At 40.5% G+C, this 17,757-nt stretch overlaps 1 protein-coding gene across 1 annotated transcript in view; it reads left to right on the top strand.

Moving 5' to 3' along the window:
- The window catches only part of ctnnbl1 (catenin, beta like 1), a 73,266-nt gene that overhangs the window by 27,238 nt on the left and 28,271 nt on the right, over positions 1–17,757 (top strand). Inside the window, exons 11-12 of the mRNA XM_036591987.1 lie at positions 1,485–1,666; positions 17,173–17,270. Of these exons, the coding sequence (XP_036447880.1) occupies positions 1,485–1,666; positions 17,173–17,270 (280 nt within the window). The remainder of the gene's footprint in view (positions 1–1,484; positions 1,667–17,172; positions 17,271–17,757) is intronic.

Here is a 17,757-nt window from a genome sequence, read left to right as displayed (position 1 = left end):
TTCTTACTCTCTCTCTTCCCTTCTCTCCACCCTTGCACTCTCACACATTCACTCCCTTTCCCTCCCTCTCTTGCTCTCTCTCTCTCTCTCTCACTCGTTGTTCTCACCCTCTCTCTTTTTCCTCTCTCTCCTCCTCTCTCTCTGCTTCTCTCTCCCTCTCTTTTTCTAGCTCTCTCTATTTTGGTCTGTCTCACTCTCTCTCTTTCTCACCTCTTTGTCACCCCCTCTCACTCTTGTTTGCTGTTTTGCTCTCTCTCTCTCTCTCTATCTTTCTCTGTCTTTCTCTCTCTCTCTCTTTCTCTCTCTCTCTCTCTCTCTCTCTCTCTCTCTCGCTCTCTCTCTCCACCTTGACATCTGAAATATTTTCTGTGGTCTAGATAAACAGTGTCATTTGTCATCTCCGGATGGAGAGAGTGGCAGAGTGACAGACAGCTACATTTCCCCGAGAGCCGGCGCGCTCTGTGGAGAGCTCTGATACGGCTCTGTTAGAGCAGCTCCAGCCCTGCTGTGCGAGTGCCTCTGCTGTCGCAGCGCTCTGTCTGGGGCTTTTTATGAATATGTATGTTTGTGTTTGGTCTCACTCATGATCTTATTATGTGGCGCAAATTCATTAATTCTGTGCATTTGAGTGCAAGAAATGAATTCCATACAGAGTCAGTAAGTTTAGTGGGTGAAGCGCTTTATCCCAATTGTTTTCTCTTTCTCATTACTTTTGTGTTTGAATTAAAGCGATACTTTGGTGAAAAAAATCAGATTTACACAAATTTCCCCATCCCTGAATGTAGTCTGTGAAACACGTTTGGTGTCTAAAGTTTGCTTCTTTGGTTTTGCACTGGAGCTACGAGGCTGGTGTGGATAGCAAAGTAGTGGAAGCTTATAGCTCAATAGTTAGCATTGTTTGTGCCTGTTTAGATGCCTGTTTTTTTTAGCTGTGCAACATGCTTTTGTTCATTTTTATTAGGTTTCTGTAATGATGGCATAATCAAAACGATATCAGAAGCAGTGCAACTGCACTAACATTTCTGCTATTTGTTTATTTATTCATTTATTTTAAATAAATGTTAGATTTCTCTGTAAAGCTGATCCATGGATTTAGTCCCAGATTCTGTTCTTTCTAAACGTTTGTGTATCAACATCAACATCCACATCAGCCGATACGTACATATTGGGCCAGAATTTCCGTATCGATGCCTCCCTAATTTCTTTCTTAACTTTGAATGGAAGATAATGGAAAAAGATTTTGTCCAGTGTTTTGTTCCAACAGTGATGATAAGCAGCTTGAGGTAAATGTGATAATTTAGCCATGCAGTTTGCACAGTGCTAATTGGTGGAGTATACAAACGTATCTTGGCTGATCGACTGCAGTTTTTTTTGCTGAATGATTGCTTTAAAGTGACATTGAGAGACTGCAGCTGTTTTCCGGCGACGGTGCTCATGCCGTTCCGGATCATTCTCGTGTTTGAACGCTCTGATCCTGTGCGCAGGGAGAAGAAGCTGTCTCGGACGAGCGCCCTGAAAGTTCTGGACCACAGCATGATCGGCCCTGAGGGCTCAGATAACTGCCACAAGTTTGTGGACATCCTGGGCCTGCGGACCATTTTTCCACTCTTTATGAAGACGCCCAAGAAGATGAGGAAAACAGGGATATCTGACAAGGAGCACGAAGGTACCACACAATGCTGTCATAATGAGTCTTACAGTTAGAGACTGAAAGACACGCCTGCAGTTTAACCCCTTAAAATGCCAGACTTAATACATACTGGCCATTTAGCGGGTTAAGGCAGTAATTCCTCTGTGATCCACTTGTTTTGTGTTCTTTACATGTTGACTAAGACCTCATCCATGTTGTTGGTATGATGTTTATTAGCGAGGTACTCTGCTTCTGTTTCTTGTGTGCGTGTGTGTGTATGTGTGTGTTCCTGCGCTGCTGCATTCAGTCCAGACAGTGAGTTTATTTACCTGCGGTTGGTAATGGGCACCGCGTCCCTGGGTGGCTCTGCTTTTCCCAGCAGCTCCTTGGCAAATTTCACGCTGATCGGTTCGTCATGGCTGCAGTGAATAAAAGCTCATTCTTGCCTTCTTGTTGCGGCCCCAGTAGTGCAGAGATTGGGCTGGACACCTAGTGCTGAGGAGACCTCTATATGCACAGGTTTACTGCACATTCTGTATGTTCTACTCTTTTTTTTTCAGTATCAGGTTCACTTAAGGAGGAATAGTGAATGTAGTTCCATGACAAGTTCCATTCTAACAGATTATAAATATATCTCACTATGCATCATCTGTGTCTGATCCCCTCGTACCAGCGCAACACACACTAACACACCAAAACCACATCAGTGTCACTGCAGTGCTGAGAATGATCCTCCACCCAAATAATACCTGCTCTGTGGGGGTCCTGACTATTGAAGAACAGGGTAAACAAAGTATGCAGAGAAACAGATGGACTACAGTCTGTAATTGTAGATCTACAAAGTGCACCTGTACAGTAAGTGGAGCTGACAAAATGGACAATGAGTGTAGAGACAAGGGGGTGTCAGTGGTTCCACGCATCTTGGAAAATCTGAAAAGCCTGGCGGTTTAAAGACTAGTTTTCCAATTTTGAAAGACACATGGAAAACTAAGACAATAGATAAAATGTCTTGGAAATATTAGGGAAGTCCTGGAAAAGTGTAAGATTGGGCCACGAAGCCACCAAGATTGAGTATTTCAGCATATATTTAGCTGCTTATGGCCAGTTTGAGTGTCCGTTTATACAGTTGTATGCAAACGTTTCTGTCTGCAGGAATTTCTTATCACTCCAACGTGGAAGGGCAGCTGAACTGCTGCAGGGGTTGTTGCTGAAAGGGTGTTCGTATGTAAATGTCTTCATTGTGACATCACAACACATGACTTGATTGGGTGGTCATATGTAAACGTATTTAATGTGACATTACAGCATATTATCTAAAGAGCTGGTCATATTTAAGTGTATTCATAGTGACATGACAACCTGTGGCCTGAATGGTTATATGTACATGTGTTCATTGTGACTTCATGCCCCTTGTCAAACGACATATTTCCAGTAAAGTGGCCAGTCAGTAGAAGTATAGGGTAGGTGTTTCTAATAAAGTGGCTAGTGGGTGGAAGAACAAGGTGGGTGTTTCTGATAGAGTGGAGAGTGTGTGGAAGTACAAGAGAGGTGTTTCTAATAAAGTGGCCACTGAGTGGAGGTACAAGGTGGGTGTTTCCAATAAAGTGGCCTGTGAGTGGAAGTACAAGGTGGGTGTTTCTAATAAAGTGGCCACTGAGCAAAGTACAGAGTAGATGTTCCTAATAAAGTGGCCAGTGAGTTGAAGTACAAGGTGGTTGTTTCCAATAAAGTGGCCAGTGAGTGGAAGTATAAGGTGGGTGTTTCTAATAAAGTGGCCAGTGAGTTGAAGTACACAAGTTTCTGATAAAGTGGATGACGAGTGTCTTTTCTTTGTTGCTACTTTTTCTTACTTATGTTGGATTTTAGTGCTTAGAGCAGAACTGTTTACCCTTGAAGGTGAGAATACTTGTCGTCATTTCGCTCCGAGTTTCATTCTTAATTGGATTATTTTAGTGTTTTCTTCTTTTTTAGTGACTCCATTGCGATGGTGTGCTGAGCGCTGGGCTAATTGAAAGCCAGTGAGGATGAGGTGGTGCTCCGGGAGCACAATGCTGCCAAACACGTTAATTAGTCAGCAGCCATTCTTATTACAAACGAGTCTTTTTGAAGTAATTAAAAAGGGACGCTCTTGTGCTGAATGGTAAACGCCGAGATTGATCCTGCAAAATCCCGTCTGAAATTCACACTTCAGCAGGAGGAGGGATTAACGAGCATCAATTTGCATCTGTAACGAGCTCATTAAGAAAACGCTCACTAATAATAGATCTAACATTTTTCTGTCAAACAATTGAGTCGCCTGAAGAATCGCGAAGGAACACTGTCTACTCCAGCGGAAGGCACACGCAGTATCAGTAACGTTTGTTTTTTTCCTCTCGCTTCAGTCTTTGCTCTCTGGACTGATTTTCAGGGGCTTTATGAGGGAATGTTTTCTACCGTTACATGGTTTACTTACAGTATTGGCTGTTGCTGGTAGACTCTTCTCACTTCAGCAGGATTATTCTACACTGATATTGCAACACATTCAGAAATGAATCTGGGGCTGTATTACAGAAACCTCCTATCTTTAGTTATCTAGTGTTGCTGACTCAACCTGCTCCAAGCGCGTCCCAGTCTTTTATTAGTTTCATGCAGACATATTAATATGGTTTACATGTTATGACCTCCATACAGGGGAACAGCCCTTGTGAACTTTTACGTCAGCACAATATGTGTTATCATTCCACGCAAGATGACCAAAGGCAGGACTTAGTGAATTTTCAAACACACAAACGGTGCGTAAGGTAACTCGGCAGAGAAGCTAAGCTATTGTACATGGAAAATCAAAACAGGATCCAATAATGATTTTAACAGCCAAATTTTAAGCACAAATCAGCCCCATCCGTGTATGTTTAAACCGGAGTACCCAAATAGGGTTGCGATGGTAAGGTGGGCCCAGGGTTTGGTATGTATCACGGTTTTTGGGCCAAGGTAACAGTACGGATTTGGTATTTTTATATTTAAGAAATAATTAAAACATCACCCTTTAAACAATGAACTCTTTATTTTGCGTGTAGACAAATAAAACTTTCCATTCAGAAAAATGGCAGCATGGCTGACTACACTCTTAAAAAAAGATGGTTCTTCAAGTGTTCTTTAGTAAAGAAAATGGTTCTATATAGAACCATGAGCACTCAAAGAGCCCTTTGCATGATTAAAGGATTCTTTGCATCGTGAAAGTGTTTTTCAGATTGGAGCAGAATGTGCTGTAGATGGTTCTGTATAGAACAATTTTGAAAAGGGTTTCTATATAGCACCAAAAAGCGTTCTTCTACTGTTATGATATCAATCTTGTAAAAAATAGAAGAACCCTTAAAGAACCGTTTTGGTGCTATATAGTGTTTATGGTTCTATATAGAACCTTTTTTTCTGAAAAACCCTCATTTTTAAGAGTGTAGGTCTGGTTTCTGTCTGTGCTGTATGAAATCAAGGGGAGCAAAACATTCAAATTAAACATACTTCTTAGCTTTGACGACCTGCAGGTGCTCTGCCTTCTTATTTTAAATAATTAAAGAGAGCTGGACAGGGTGTCTGTCGGTTTGTCTTTTATTTCTGTCTGTGATGTTTCATAGAGATTGGGAATTACTTTGCTGCTGAAATGTGTGCAGGAGAGGATACTGGAAAGGCCACTGTGCAGCGTTGCGGAGCGGTGCTATAGAATGCCAGCAGGGCTAATTAAAGCCAGGTTCAAGTTCATTTTTTACACTCTACTTGTATAAATTGAATGACATAAAGCGTTCAGCATCACTTATCATGCTTGGGATCAGTTTACCACCTCTTCATAGACTGGCTGTTGAGCTGAAAGATACGAGCTAAAGAGGGCTAGGCTGGTAACATTGGTGGAGGTAACTTACCATTAGGGTTTGTCTGTTTACCTAAAAGACTGGCTGCGGCAGTCGCAAGCCCTTCATTAAAAACAAAGGATTCGAATTTGCGTTTGATGTGTGGTGGCCTTAACTTCTCTCTGTCTTTCCAGCGCTCGCCATTGTCACGTTGAAGCTGAGGGAGTATTTGTTTTTAGCTCCCCCTTTCTTCTCCAGCTTGCATTTGCATACTAAGCACTCATAGGCTCCAGGGAAATCCTGATAGGCTCCAGAGATGTTCTGTGGATCTGTATGTGCACTGTGCATGTGGTCTGCAGCACAATAAGCAAGTTTTGGAAACTATAGGAAAACAACAGGCATATTGTAATACTGTGGTTCATGTGTGTGTATTGAACTGTAGGGTGCAAACCAAACGGTTCGACAATATACCATATACTGTTGTATCCCTAGTAAGCATGTGAAGAAATGCGTCAGCTGGATGCTGGACCCAGCAGTGAGTTGCCGGACATACACGTGACTCCTCATAGGACGAGAATTAGGTTTACTCGTGGCGAGTGGCAGGTGATTCCTACCCGAGGTGGAGTGTCTGCTGTAAGGAATGGGAAAGATCTGTTTATTTCTACGTATGACATTCACCGATCAGGCATAACATTATGAGCACCTCCTTGTTTCTACGCTCATTGGGTGTATATGTATTTGTGCAGTACTGTGCAAAAGCCTTAGGCGCCTAAGCGGGTTGAAGGCCATTTATATCAGGAGTCAGTATATATCAGTTTTTCAGTTTTTGACATAATTTGAAAATGCCTGGTGCCTTTTACATTGCATGCAAATATCATGATGAATGAACCAGAATTATTTGGAAAAAAGTCTGGTTACACTGACTTACATTTAAAGTAAAGTAGGTTTTTCCCTTCTCCTGTAAAGTTATCACTTTGGAGATATGAGGTTTTGTTCTGGCAGCTGTGACCATGTAACTGACCACCATTCATATTTTCAGAAAAGTAGTTGATATCTTGAACACATGCTGCGCTCCAGCCATTGCCTGCTTTGGTAAAAATCTATCACCAGCACTCCTGATTTCATCTAATGAATGGTTGCAGAATGAATTCACTACAATTGATTCTCATGGAGAAAAGAAACATTTACGTACATAAAATCATTCCTTTTGTATTTATTCTGATATTAGTGTTTAATAAGCGAAAAATGCTTACTGCTCAAATAGATTTTAGCATTTTCACAGGTGCTTTGTGCACAGTGCTTCATAAACACTATCATTCAAACGCTTGAGATTGCTGTTTTCCTTAAAATAAAATGAAAATATTAAATTGCAGAATGTTTATAAAGTGATACTATTATGATTCTGCTACTCTACAGCTTCACTGATTTCCAGTAATTAGTAGGTGTGAAAGGTGAAGAAATGTTAAGATGTGCCCAGAATGATGAACAGAGCTGTGGTTGGTTCTAAAATAACTGAGAAAGCTGTACTACATGTAACATCCAGAATACCTCAGACAGATAGCTAATTACAAAATTACTGTAAATAAGTAATTAACAGTATAGTATCTTTATATATATCTATTATCTATAAACTGAATTTCCCTTGCTTTTCTTATTAATAGGAGTTTAACAATATTTAAGATTCATATGGTTATTTTAAAAGTTTAAAACATACTGTTCACCCCTCAGTCTTTACAGGCTACGGAAACTAAGTTGCAAAATCAGCCCAGCTATGCCCGTTCAAGTTGAATTTCTAAGGAGTGTTTCAGCCTGGAATGAGGGACAATACACAACAGCTGATCAGAGCATTTACACACACTAGTCATACAGGCACTGTAAGAAAAACAATTACTATACAATAAGAAATTAGGTAAAAATTAATAATGACTGTTTTACTGATATATAAAAATTGCCCAAACCTTATAAATAGAAAAAAAAAATACAAAAAAATATGGGCTAGTAGTACGATATGGGCCCTTGAATAACTTTTTGGTGGTCCACACTGTATTTCGATCATTGGTGGTGTAACTTATTATTGAATCAAATACCAACAATTATTAAAATGTCTGCTGTTTCCAAACTTTTGAAAGATATGTTTATATGTGGACTTCGTTTTTCCACTCGCTTTTGAAACTTTGGGGGCATTTTCTTAACTTTCTTTTGAGTGCTCGTTAATTTCCAGTGGTGGGCAGACAGGAGCCGAATGCAGAAAAGTATGAACATTTATTGCATCATGAGATGAGGTTTGTCCTCCCCCGGCCATAATTTCTGCACCCGCCTAAAACGGACAGTCAGGGAGAGGGAGAGATGGAGACAGGCGTTGTGTTCAGCCGGCGTCTGTCATCTGTATTGTGCGCCTGTTTCCTCCACACAGCTGAAATTTAGCTACTGTTGCTCTACCAGCTGGATCTTAATGAGGCGGATTATTTTAGGAAGTGGAAGGTGGAGTGAGGGAGTGGTGGAGCGGGCGAGCGAGTGTTGTAAAGCACTGAAGACAGCGTTGATCGCGCTGTGTCTCTGTACGCTGTGAGTGATGCCCCAATTCTGGAACTCTTGCTCCGACAGGAGCAGTTTTAGCCACCTAATGATGCGCCTGTTGTGGAACGCAAGCCAGCGAACGCCTCCATGCTGTCATTAGCCCAGAATAAAAACCCTGTTGGGATGCGTAACTCTCTGCTCCCACACTGCATGAACTTTGGAGCATTTGGAGACATTCATTAAAGGAACATAGCAGGGCTTTTCAAAATAATTTATATTGGCAGCTTCCTAAGCAGACAGTCGATTACCACGGACAGTCGTTTGCATGCGTTGTCTACACAAAGAAGAGAACAGAAAACTTGAAGAAGGCTTTGTTGCCACTATTTGTGGGCTGTAGTCTGAACGCCCTTTACTATTTGAGGCACCTGTTCTTGTTTTTAGATTTTCAATGTAAAACCTTCATCCGTTTTTGGTAGATTTTTTCACTTTTCCCACCAGACGTTTAATTTGAGAACTGAAAACTTGCTGACTCCAGACCAGGGGTTAAATTGGGCCGGAGCAACCCGGAGTGGAGCTCAGACACTTTCGGTTCATATGAACGGCAAGCAGGGCTGAGCTCTAGTGCTGTAACCTGATGGAAATGTAAACCCAATACAGTCTTAATGAAATCCAGTTAATCATCTGATGATAAACCACGCTAAGAGAGAAATCCGTAACAGTTTTTTGACCAACATCCCTCAAAGTTTGTCACTGTTTTTTGGTACATCAGTGGTGATCCTTGATCAGATACTTATCCGATTTGTGGCTGTGATGACACACAAATTTGATCTTTTATCAATCAGATTTGAGCCACTTTCCTATGTGGTCCTAGATCAGATACATATCCAGTTTGTGACTGTGTGAACACACATCTGATCTTTTATCAGTCAGATATGAGCCACTTTCATATGTGGTCATGGATCAGATACATATACAATTTGTGACTGTGTGGACACAAATCTGATCTTCTATTAATCAGATCTGAGCCACTTTCATATGTGGTCATGGATCAGATACATATACAATTTGTGACTGTGTGGACACAAATCTGATCTTCTATTAATCAGATCTGAGCCACTTTCATATGTGGTCATGGATCCAACATATATCTGATTTGTGACTGTGTGGACAAATCTGATCTTTTTTTAATCAGATGTGATCCACTTTCATATGTGGTCCTAGATCAGATACATATCCAGTTTGTGACTGTGTGGACACATCTGATCTGCTATTAATCAGATCCGAGCCACTTTCATATGTTGTCCTAGATCAGATACATATCCAGTTTGTGACTGTGTGGACACACATCTGAATTTTTATAAATCAGATCTGAGCCACTTTCATATGTGGTCATGGATCAGATACATATACAATTTGTGACTGTGTGGACACAAATCTGATCTTCTATTAATCAGATCTGAGCCACTTTCATATGTGGTCATGGATCAGATACATATACAATTTGTGACTGTGTGGACACAAATCTGATCTTCTATTAATCAGATCTGAGCCACTTTCATATGTGGTCATGGATCCAACATATATCTGATTTGTGACTGTGTGGACAAATCTGATCTTTTTTTAATCAGATGTGATCCACTTTCATATGTGGTCCTAGATCAGATACATATCCAGTTTGTGACTGTGTGGACACATCTGATCTGCTATTAATCAGATCCGAGCCACTTTCATATGTTGTCCTAGATCAGATACATATCCAGTTTGTGACTGTGTGGACACACATCTGAATTTTTATAAATCAGATCTGAGCCACTTTTATATGTGGTCCTAGATCAGATACATATCCAGTTTGTGACTGTGTGGACACACATCTGATCTTTTTTTAATCAGATCTGAGCCACTTTCATATGTGGTCCTAGATCAGATACATATACATTTTGTGACTGTGTGGATACAAATTTGATCTTTTATTAGTCGGATTTGAGCCACTTTGATATGTGGTCCTAGATCAGATAAATATCTGATTCGTGACTGTGTGGAGAGACACATCCGATATTTTAATAATCATTTCTGAGCCACTTTCCTATGTGGTTTTAGATTAGACACATATGTTTTGTGACTGTGTAAAAACTTAACCACTCTGAGACCTCAACTACTGAATTATGCAGACATTTTAAAACATTGTTGCTCACCTATGAAGAATATTACATTTCTGTATTTGTTTTTTTCGCTGGATATTCAATAAAACACTAATAAACATGATGATTTTTGTATCATGCGGTTATTTTTCATATTTTACATTGTGTTCCCTGTTCACAATTGTTTATACAGCAGTTAATTGTCAGCGGAAGTGTAATAATTGTGGCAGGTCTACTGTCTCTTAGCTCTATTGGAATCGTCTTGTTTAGTCTTTATGTGAGCTTCTGTATATGTTTGTGTTGACCATAACAGTAGCATCTCCGATTCACCCTGATTTTGCTCAGCCTCCCACTCTGGTGATTTGTCTCAGTCGGACCCTGTTTCTCTGTTTACACGTGCGAAAATGCTTTAAGGGACATTAATCTGCATTTTAGCCAAACAAGTCGTCACACAGTTGTTTGGCTAATGCTTCATTAATGCATGGCAGGAATTTGTGCCTATTTAAGACGTTGATGAATGTAAATGGCGTGAGATTAGCTAAAAGCAGTCCACTCTGTCTGTGTTAGTGTGTGGGTCTTAAAGAGTGAATGGCAGGATGTGTGATTACATTTGAACCCCCCAACCCACCGCATTAAGCTATCATTAGAGGTTATCATGCTAAATGGAAAAAGAAAATGACTGGGGCTTTTTATAATAATAATTCCATTTAAACTCCCTCTATGAAACAGATTGACATTATTCCTAGTAATTGGTCCAATGATCTGGGTAAATGGCATGGAAAGAGCTTAGTTAATCGCCCCCATCGCATTTAATCAAGCCTCAGTTTGTTCTCTTATTTGAGCAGAAAATGGATTGGCCATCTTTGTATCCCTGTGAAGCTTTTGGTAATTGATTCTTCTTTTCTTTTTCTTTCTTTCTTTTTTTTTTTTGAGGATTATCAACAATTCTCATTTTGTTTGCCAGGGAGAACTGCGCGAGGCGATTATGGTTTCTGAATCGGAGGGAGACTTTTCTTTAAAGCTCGGCTGCTTCGGTTTGCATCATTACCCCTTAACCCTCCGAAAAAGCACTTATTGCCGGTGATAACAAATGCTTGCTATAATTAGAGTTAATTATTTCTGATTCATAGCTCAAGGAAACAAGAAGAGGAATTCTGTCCAAAGTGAAGTTTCTAAACTCTTTGTAAAAGCAGCAGTGATTAATGTTACAACAAACGTGCATCACCATAAGGAGCCTTTTAAGGTATTAAATCTGTATTTTATTGTTTTTTAGATCTATATAGAAAAAAATATATAAATTGTTTTATCCAGCTTAATCTAACATTGCATTTTCTGGCCATGTTGTGCACCTAGTTCACATTTTAGTACATTTACAGTAGTACATGGGTTCAGTTAAGCAATAGAATACGAGAGGGAGGCTGTGATTGAGTTGCTGGCCTGAGCTGAAGACGCGTATGGTATATACAGTATATCATCGCAGTCGTGATAACGCACAACCTTGGTTGTTCTTTTGCTTTTCTACAACAATTCTGCAAAATAAATTTGCGTTTCTGAACCATCCCGTTCAGCTAAATTTAACAGACATTTTGGTTTCGTGTTTGGTTGAAAACTAACTTAAACGTTCTGTTGTGGATAGTGCCATAAGAATGCTGTCTCGGGTTGAGCTCAGTTTTTTCAGTACTGCCAGATTTAACCTGAATGCAGTTTTGTTCCTGTCTGTAAAGAATTTCACAGCTCGTCTTGTTTGCTGAATCGTATTCTGCTTGTTTCTGGCTAATTCCAGTTTAGTTGTTCACAGTCGTTGTGGTGCCAGTAGAAACATACATCAGTTAGCTACAAAGCTGATGCTCAGCAGAATGACCCAGTTATTTCAATAAAAAGGTGCTAGAGCGATGCTCAGCCAATCAAATTGTGACATCTTGTACAGGGAGATTCACTCGAAAGAGGCCCTGAATATTCTGTTGTAATTCTCGTTAGGATGAAGCCATCTGAAGCAAAAAACACGCTACTTACCTTGATGTATGTGTAATCGATTGCATTACATGCGATGCTGGAAGTGATCTCAGTTTTCAGCCAGACACATGAAGGGGTACGGGGGTATGCACCGGGGAGTGGCAAACGTTGCGACGGCTGTCCGGTGCCTACCTCATTACTCCGACGCAGGGGCATCCCGGCTTGTTCGAAGCTCCATATACTGTGGAGCACATTGGACTTTGTTTGGTTCAGATTGCTTCGTCTTAGTAAGAGTTACTACAGAATATTCAGGGCCTCTTTCGAGCGAATCTCCCTGTATAAATAAATACAGCACTGTGCAGACGTCAGATGGAACAGGAGAAACTCCCTGATTTGTACGAGCTTTCAGTAAACAATTTCGAGAAAAGTTGTCGTAGTGCTGAAAGTTTGAAAAGAATACTTTTTGTTTTCCACCACTGATTGATAAGGGTACTTTGGTAGTGAACGTAGTAGATTTAGCAGATACAACTGAGCTGCTCAGCACTAAGGTGGTGTTATACTGTTTTGACTGATATTTAGACTACTGATGATAAGTGTGGAGATAAAGCAGAACCCATTATACACTCTGACCTGAACTCCGTTACTCACTGACCTGAACCACAGCTCTGTCAGTAAAGCAGCTATTTTCTGAGTGGCCCGTGGTTTGTTTTCGTTTTGACTTGACGCACAACGTGACGTTTCCGCTATAGACATTGCAAAGCACCCTGGATGTGATGTGATGAGATGCTACGTTTGGACGATCGCTTGCTGTTAGGAAACAAGTAAGGCAGCCATTGTTTGCCAGTAAAAACACTATATAACGTTTAAATAAGCGCATATAAGCGTAAATACAGTAACGTAACAATGTCTTAATTTTTTAATTTATTTAGAAGGGCACAGGTTTGGTTCCTTGCTTCTCGTTGCACTCCAGCCACTGTTCAGTTCCACCAGAAGCTCTCCTGATTTAATTAAATGAAGGATCGATTAGATAAACTATGTGCTGGATGGTAACTGTAAGTACTGGACTTCCACAAGGAGAAATAACAATGTATTGTTAATTGGCTTATTTCAGTTTGTTCTAATGTGATTTTTTTATAAGAAATAAATCCTGATTTCTCAGACATGGCTTTATGTGTAACTTTCATAACTTTTGCACAGAACTGTTAGACGTGTATAGATATGAAACACGGTATTTATTTAGCTTTTACACCTGTTATGATTTGAATTTGATGAAACGGTACTGATTTTCTTGTTTCGAAGAAAAAGAAGAAAAACATCCTTTAGATATTTCCATGTTTTTGTCAGTTTGACGTCAAACTAAATAGAAAAAGTCAGAAGTGTGGATTCAAACCTGTTGATAAAATAGGATGCAAGTCAGGTGTAGCAAAAGAACAGTAATTGATCTAAGCTTGTAAAGGATAACCGTGATCTCTCTCACCGTAGAATAGTAGAAACTACTCCATCCACCTGTCTGTCAGTGCCGAGCTGCAGTGTCGTACTTAACATCACCAGAAATAGCAGAGGTCCTTTATAAACAGTCTCTGCTGTCTTTTAAAGCGGGAGGCTGGTTGCCGTGTGCCGGCGATGCCTGCAGTTCACGCTGTATTGTATGTGAATCAAAGCTGCTTGTGCTCCATTATGCTCTGTGAAGTGTCTGTCATTAGAATGAGTGAGCAGCTCTAATAGAGTGTAATGAGAGTGGAAGCAGGAGCAGAGCTGAAGCAGAAACCTCCTGCGTGTTTGTTTCTCTCTCTCTTTCTCTCTATCTTTCTCTCTCTCTCTCACTCTCTCTCTCTCTCTCTCTCTCTCTCTCTCTCTCTCTCTCTCTCTCTCTCTCTCTCTCTCTCTCAGCTGCTTCCACATGTCTGCAGCTAATGGCCTCTCCTCCTGTTGCCACGGAGACCTGGTGCTGTAGCGACAGCCCAAGCATCTCTCCTCTTTTCCTCTCTCCCTTCCTCCTCATTCTCTCTGTCTTTCTCTTCTCTCTCTTCTCTCTCCTGCTTTATATCCCAGGGCAGAGCTCAGAGATAACACACTTATCTAATACCTGCCTCTTCTACTGCCAGAATACTCTCTCTCTATCTCTGCCTCTGCCTCTGTCTCTCTCTTTCCCTCGTATTCATGCTCTGTCTGTCTTCTTCTCGTCCTCTTTCTTTCTTTCTTTTTCTTTCTTTCTCTTTCCCTCTTTTCTTCGTTCTTTGTGACACCTTTTTCTTCATCTGATTAACACCGCCGCTCTGTTTCCTCCTACGATTAACTCCGCCGCTCTGTTTCCTCCTCTGATTAACGCCTCCGCTCTGTTTCCTCCTCTGATTAACGCCTCCGCTCTGTTTCCTCCTCTGATTATCACTGCTGCTCTGTTTCCTCTTCTAATTAACACTGCTGCTCTGTTTCCTCCTCTGATTAACACAGATGCTCTGTTTCCTCTTCTGATTAACGCCGCTGCTCCGTTTCCTCCTCTGATTAACGCTGCCGCTCTGTTTCCTCCTCTGATTATCACTGCTGCTCTGTTTCCTCTTCTAATTAACACTGCTGCTCTGTTTCCTCCTCTGATTAACACAGATGCTCTGTTTCCTCTTCTGATTAACGCCGCTGCTCCGTTTCCTCCTCTGATTAACGCTGCCGCTCTGTTTCCTCCTCTGATTATCACTGCTGCTCTGTTTCCTCTTCTAATTAACACTGCTGCTCTGTTTCCTCCTCTGATTAACGCTGCCGCTTTGTTTCCTCCTCTGATTATCACTGCTGCTCTGTTTCCTCTTCTAATTAACACTGCTGCTCTGTTTCCTCCTCTGATTAACACAGATGCTCTGTTTCCTCTTCTGATTAACGCCGCTGCTCTGTTTCCTCCTCTGATTAACGCTGCCGCTCTGTTTCCTCCTCTGATTAACGCCGCTGCTCTGTTTCCTCCTCTGATTAACGCCACTGTTCAGTTTCTTCCTCTGATTAACACCGTCGCTCTGTTTCCTCCTCTGACTAACACCGCCGCTCTGTTTCCTCCTCTGATTAACACCGCCGCTCTGTTTCCTCCTCTGATTAACGCTACCGCTCTGTTTCCTCCTCTGATAAACACCACCGCTCTGTTTCCTCCTCTGATTATCACCACCGCTCTGTTTCCTCAACTGATTAACACAGATGCTCTGTTTCCTCAACTGATTAACACAGATGCTCTGTTTCCTCAACTGATTAACACAGCCGCTCTGTTTCCTCCTCTGATTAACACAGCCGCTCTGTTTCCTGTGAATAAAAACCCTAATAGGTGTGTTAAAGTGTGAACAGCCAGGTCCCTGCGTGCTGAGTGCTTTAAGTAAGGTGTCCTCTCTGACCTCACACACACAGCTCTGTATAGAAGACTTAGGGCTTTACTGATTTATTTGTGTGGATTTAAAGAGAAATAAGTATCTCAGTTCAGAGTCATAATGTCAGAGCTATTTTTTTGTTGATAGACAAAGCTGGAAAAGGATAGAACGTTTGGTCTGGTATGGTTTACAGTATGTGAAGGTGTGATGAGTCTAGATAGAACACAGAATTAGTGTTTTTTTTTGTTTTGTTCTGTGGTTTCTCAATATTTTCAGCCTTTTAGAGACATGTATCTCTGTTCTCATACTTTTTAGTTGAAATGGCTTAACAGAATGATCTTTTCAATTCAGAGTCATTAATGCACTGCAACTTGGGAGTAAACATGTTGTGGGCAACTAGATTCAACTAGGACTAATATACAATACAAAATAGAGGTGTACCAGAAGGTTTTAGCCAAAAATCTGTCTGCCTCTGCCAGAAGGCTGAAACTTTGCTGTGGGTGAACCTTTCAGCAAGATAATGACCCCAAACACACATCAAAACCCACAAAGAAATGGTTGCAGTTTCGTTATCTCCCTCTCAGTCTTCAGATTTGACCCAATTGAAGACATGTGGTGTGTATTGAAGAGGGCAGTCCACAAGTGAAGACTTAAGAGTATCATGGAACTGGAAATGTTCTGCGCCGAGGAGCTGTCCAACAGTTAACCTTGTTCATCCTTACAGAAAGTGGCTTATTGCTGTTGTTTTTGCCAGGAGGGCTTTATCCAATATAAATAACGGGGGTGCCAATATATTTTAAACCTATGTTTTCAAAAAAAAATTCTCCAGAAAGCTTTTTTGCTCCAAAACACAATGTAAGAATAAAGAGGTGCAACTAACTCATTTGTTTAGGTGGAAAATATTACTCATGCCAGGTGTGATTTACACCCCCAATTCCAAAAAGAGTTGGGACGCTGTGTAAAATGTAAATGAGTGTAAATAAAAACAGAATACAATGGTTTGCAAATCTCATAGACCCGTATTTTATTCACAGTAGAACATAGAACACATTTCAGATGTTGAAAATGAAACATTTTACCATTTCATGAAACTCATTTAGAACTCGGTGGCACAGAGAACACATTTCTGCACGTTTTAATGCACAGTTACTGTTTATCTGCTCGTTTGTAAAATACTAGGGGGGGAAACAAAACATAAAATGTGGCCTTTGCTAAAAATATGACACATTTGATGTTTAATTTTTTATTTTCTTCACTTAGAATCAACAAAACATGTCATTTGACCAGTGGTGCACACACTGTTATGTACGACTGTACATGCAGTCTAAGAGGGAAGAAATATGTACATTCTTGGCTCATGAACTGTGCTTTAAATAGTAAACAGCAGCCTCACAGCCCTGCTGGGCTCGGAAGAGCTCGTCTTGGTGCTGCTCCCAAACACACTAATGAAAACTGACATTATCACTTTCATCTGTTTCTTCATTTCTTTCCCTGTCTTGTCTTTTTTGATGACTGTAAGCCTTTTTTTTACATGCGTCTCATAAGTCTTTGGAAAGTATAATTCAGTGTCTTGAAAGTATAGACAAATTCTCATTGGGATGGCTTGTAAAAAGGAATCAAAATAAACATCATTGCGGAAATGTTGGCTGTGATGGCTGTTTGAAATGAGCTTATGTTCATTAGGTAGTGCTTTTTTATTGCTGTTGAAGCTTTAGAAATACTATATACAAAGGCTGTGAAAGCTAGTAACGTCCTTTGTATCTTTTCTTCTCTTCTTCTAGAGCATGTGTGCTCCATCCTGGCGTCCATGCTGAGGAACCTGAAGGGACAGCAGAGAAGCCGCCTGCTCAGCAAGTTCACTGAGAACGACTGTGAGAAGGTAGATGACAAACATGTTGTGTAGCCCTCTTTTCCTTGAGGCTCATGTGAAGACGGTGCCAGGTTTAAATTGCCCATATTATGCATTTGTCTAGTATATGAACTTATTTTCCCCTGAAGTCCGCTATTCTGATTGGTTGACCCCTTCAGAAGTGCCCTATATCAGGCCTTGTTTAAGAAGCTACAAACTATCTACAGTAACAGCACTTCTTGTGACTTCAACATGAGTTTGTGGTCTAAACTATTATAGATTAAATAGGCGGTCATATGCACACTACCATTCAAAAGTTTGGGGTTGTTTGCTACGTTAGTGTTGTTATTTGTTATGTTATCCACTTAATAACAAACTGTTCACCACCAGGCATTTTTAGATATTTTATTTCATATTTCAAGTATTCTGTGAACAAAAAGTGAATAAAATGACATTAAAATAATATGCTATTATTATTTATTTCAATCAATTCAAGTTATCTGCCCTGAGATTTGAT

Source organism: Colossoma macropomum, unplaced genomic scaffold, assembly GCF_904425465.1.
Source record: "Colossoma macropomum unplaced genomic scaffold, Colossoma_macropomum, whole genome shotgun sequence".
Taxonomy (NCBI): domain Eukaryota; kingdom Metazoa; phylum Chordata; class Actinopteri; order Characiformes; family Serrasalmidae; genus Colossoma; species Colossoma macropomum.
Note: the sequence above shows the minus strand (reverse complement) of the source record. Positions and strands in the feature narration are given on the sequence as shown.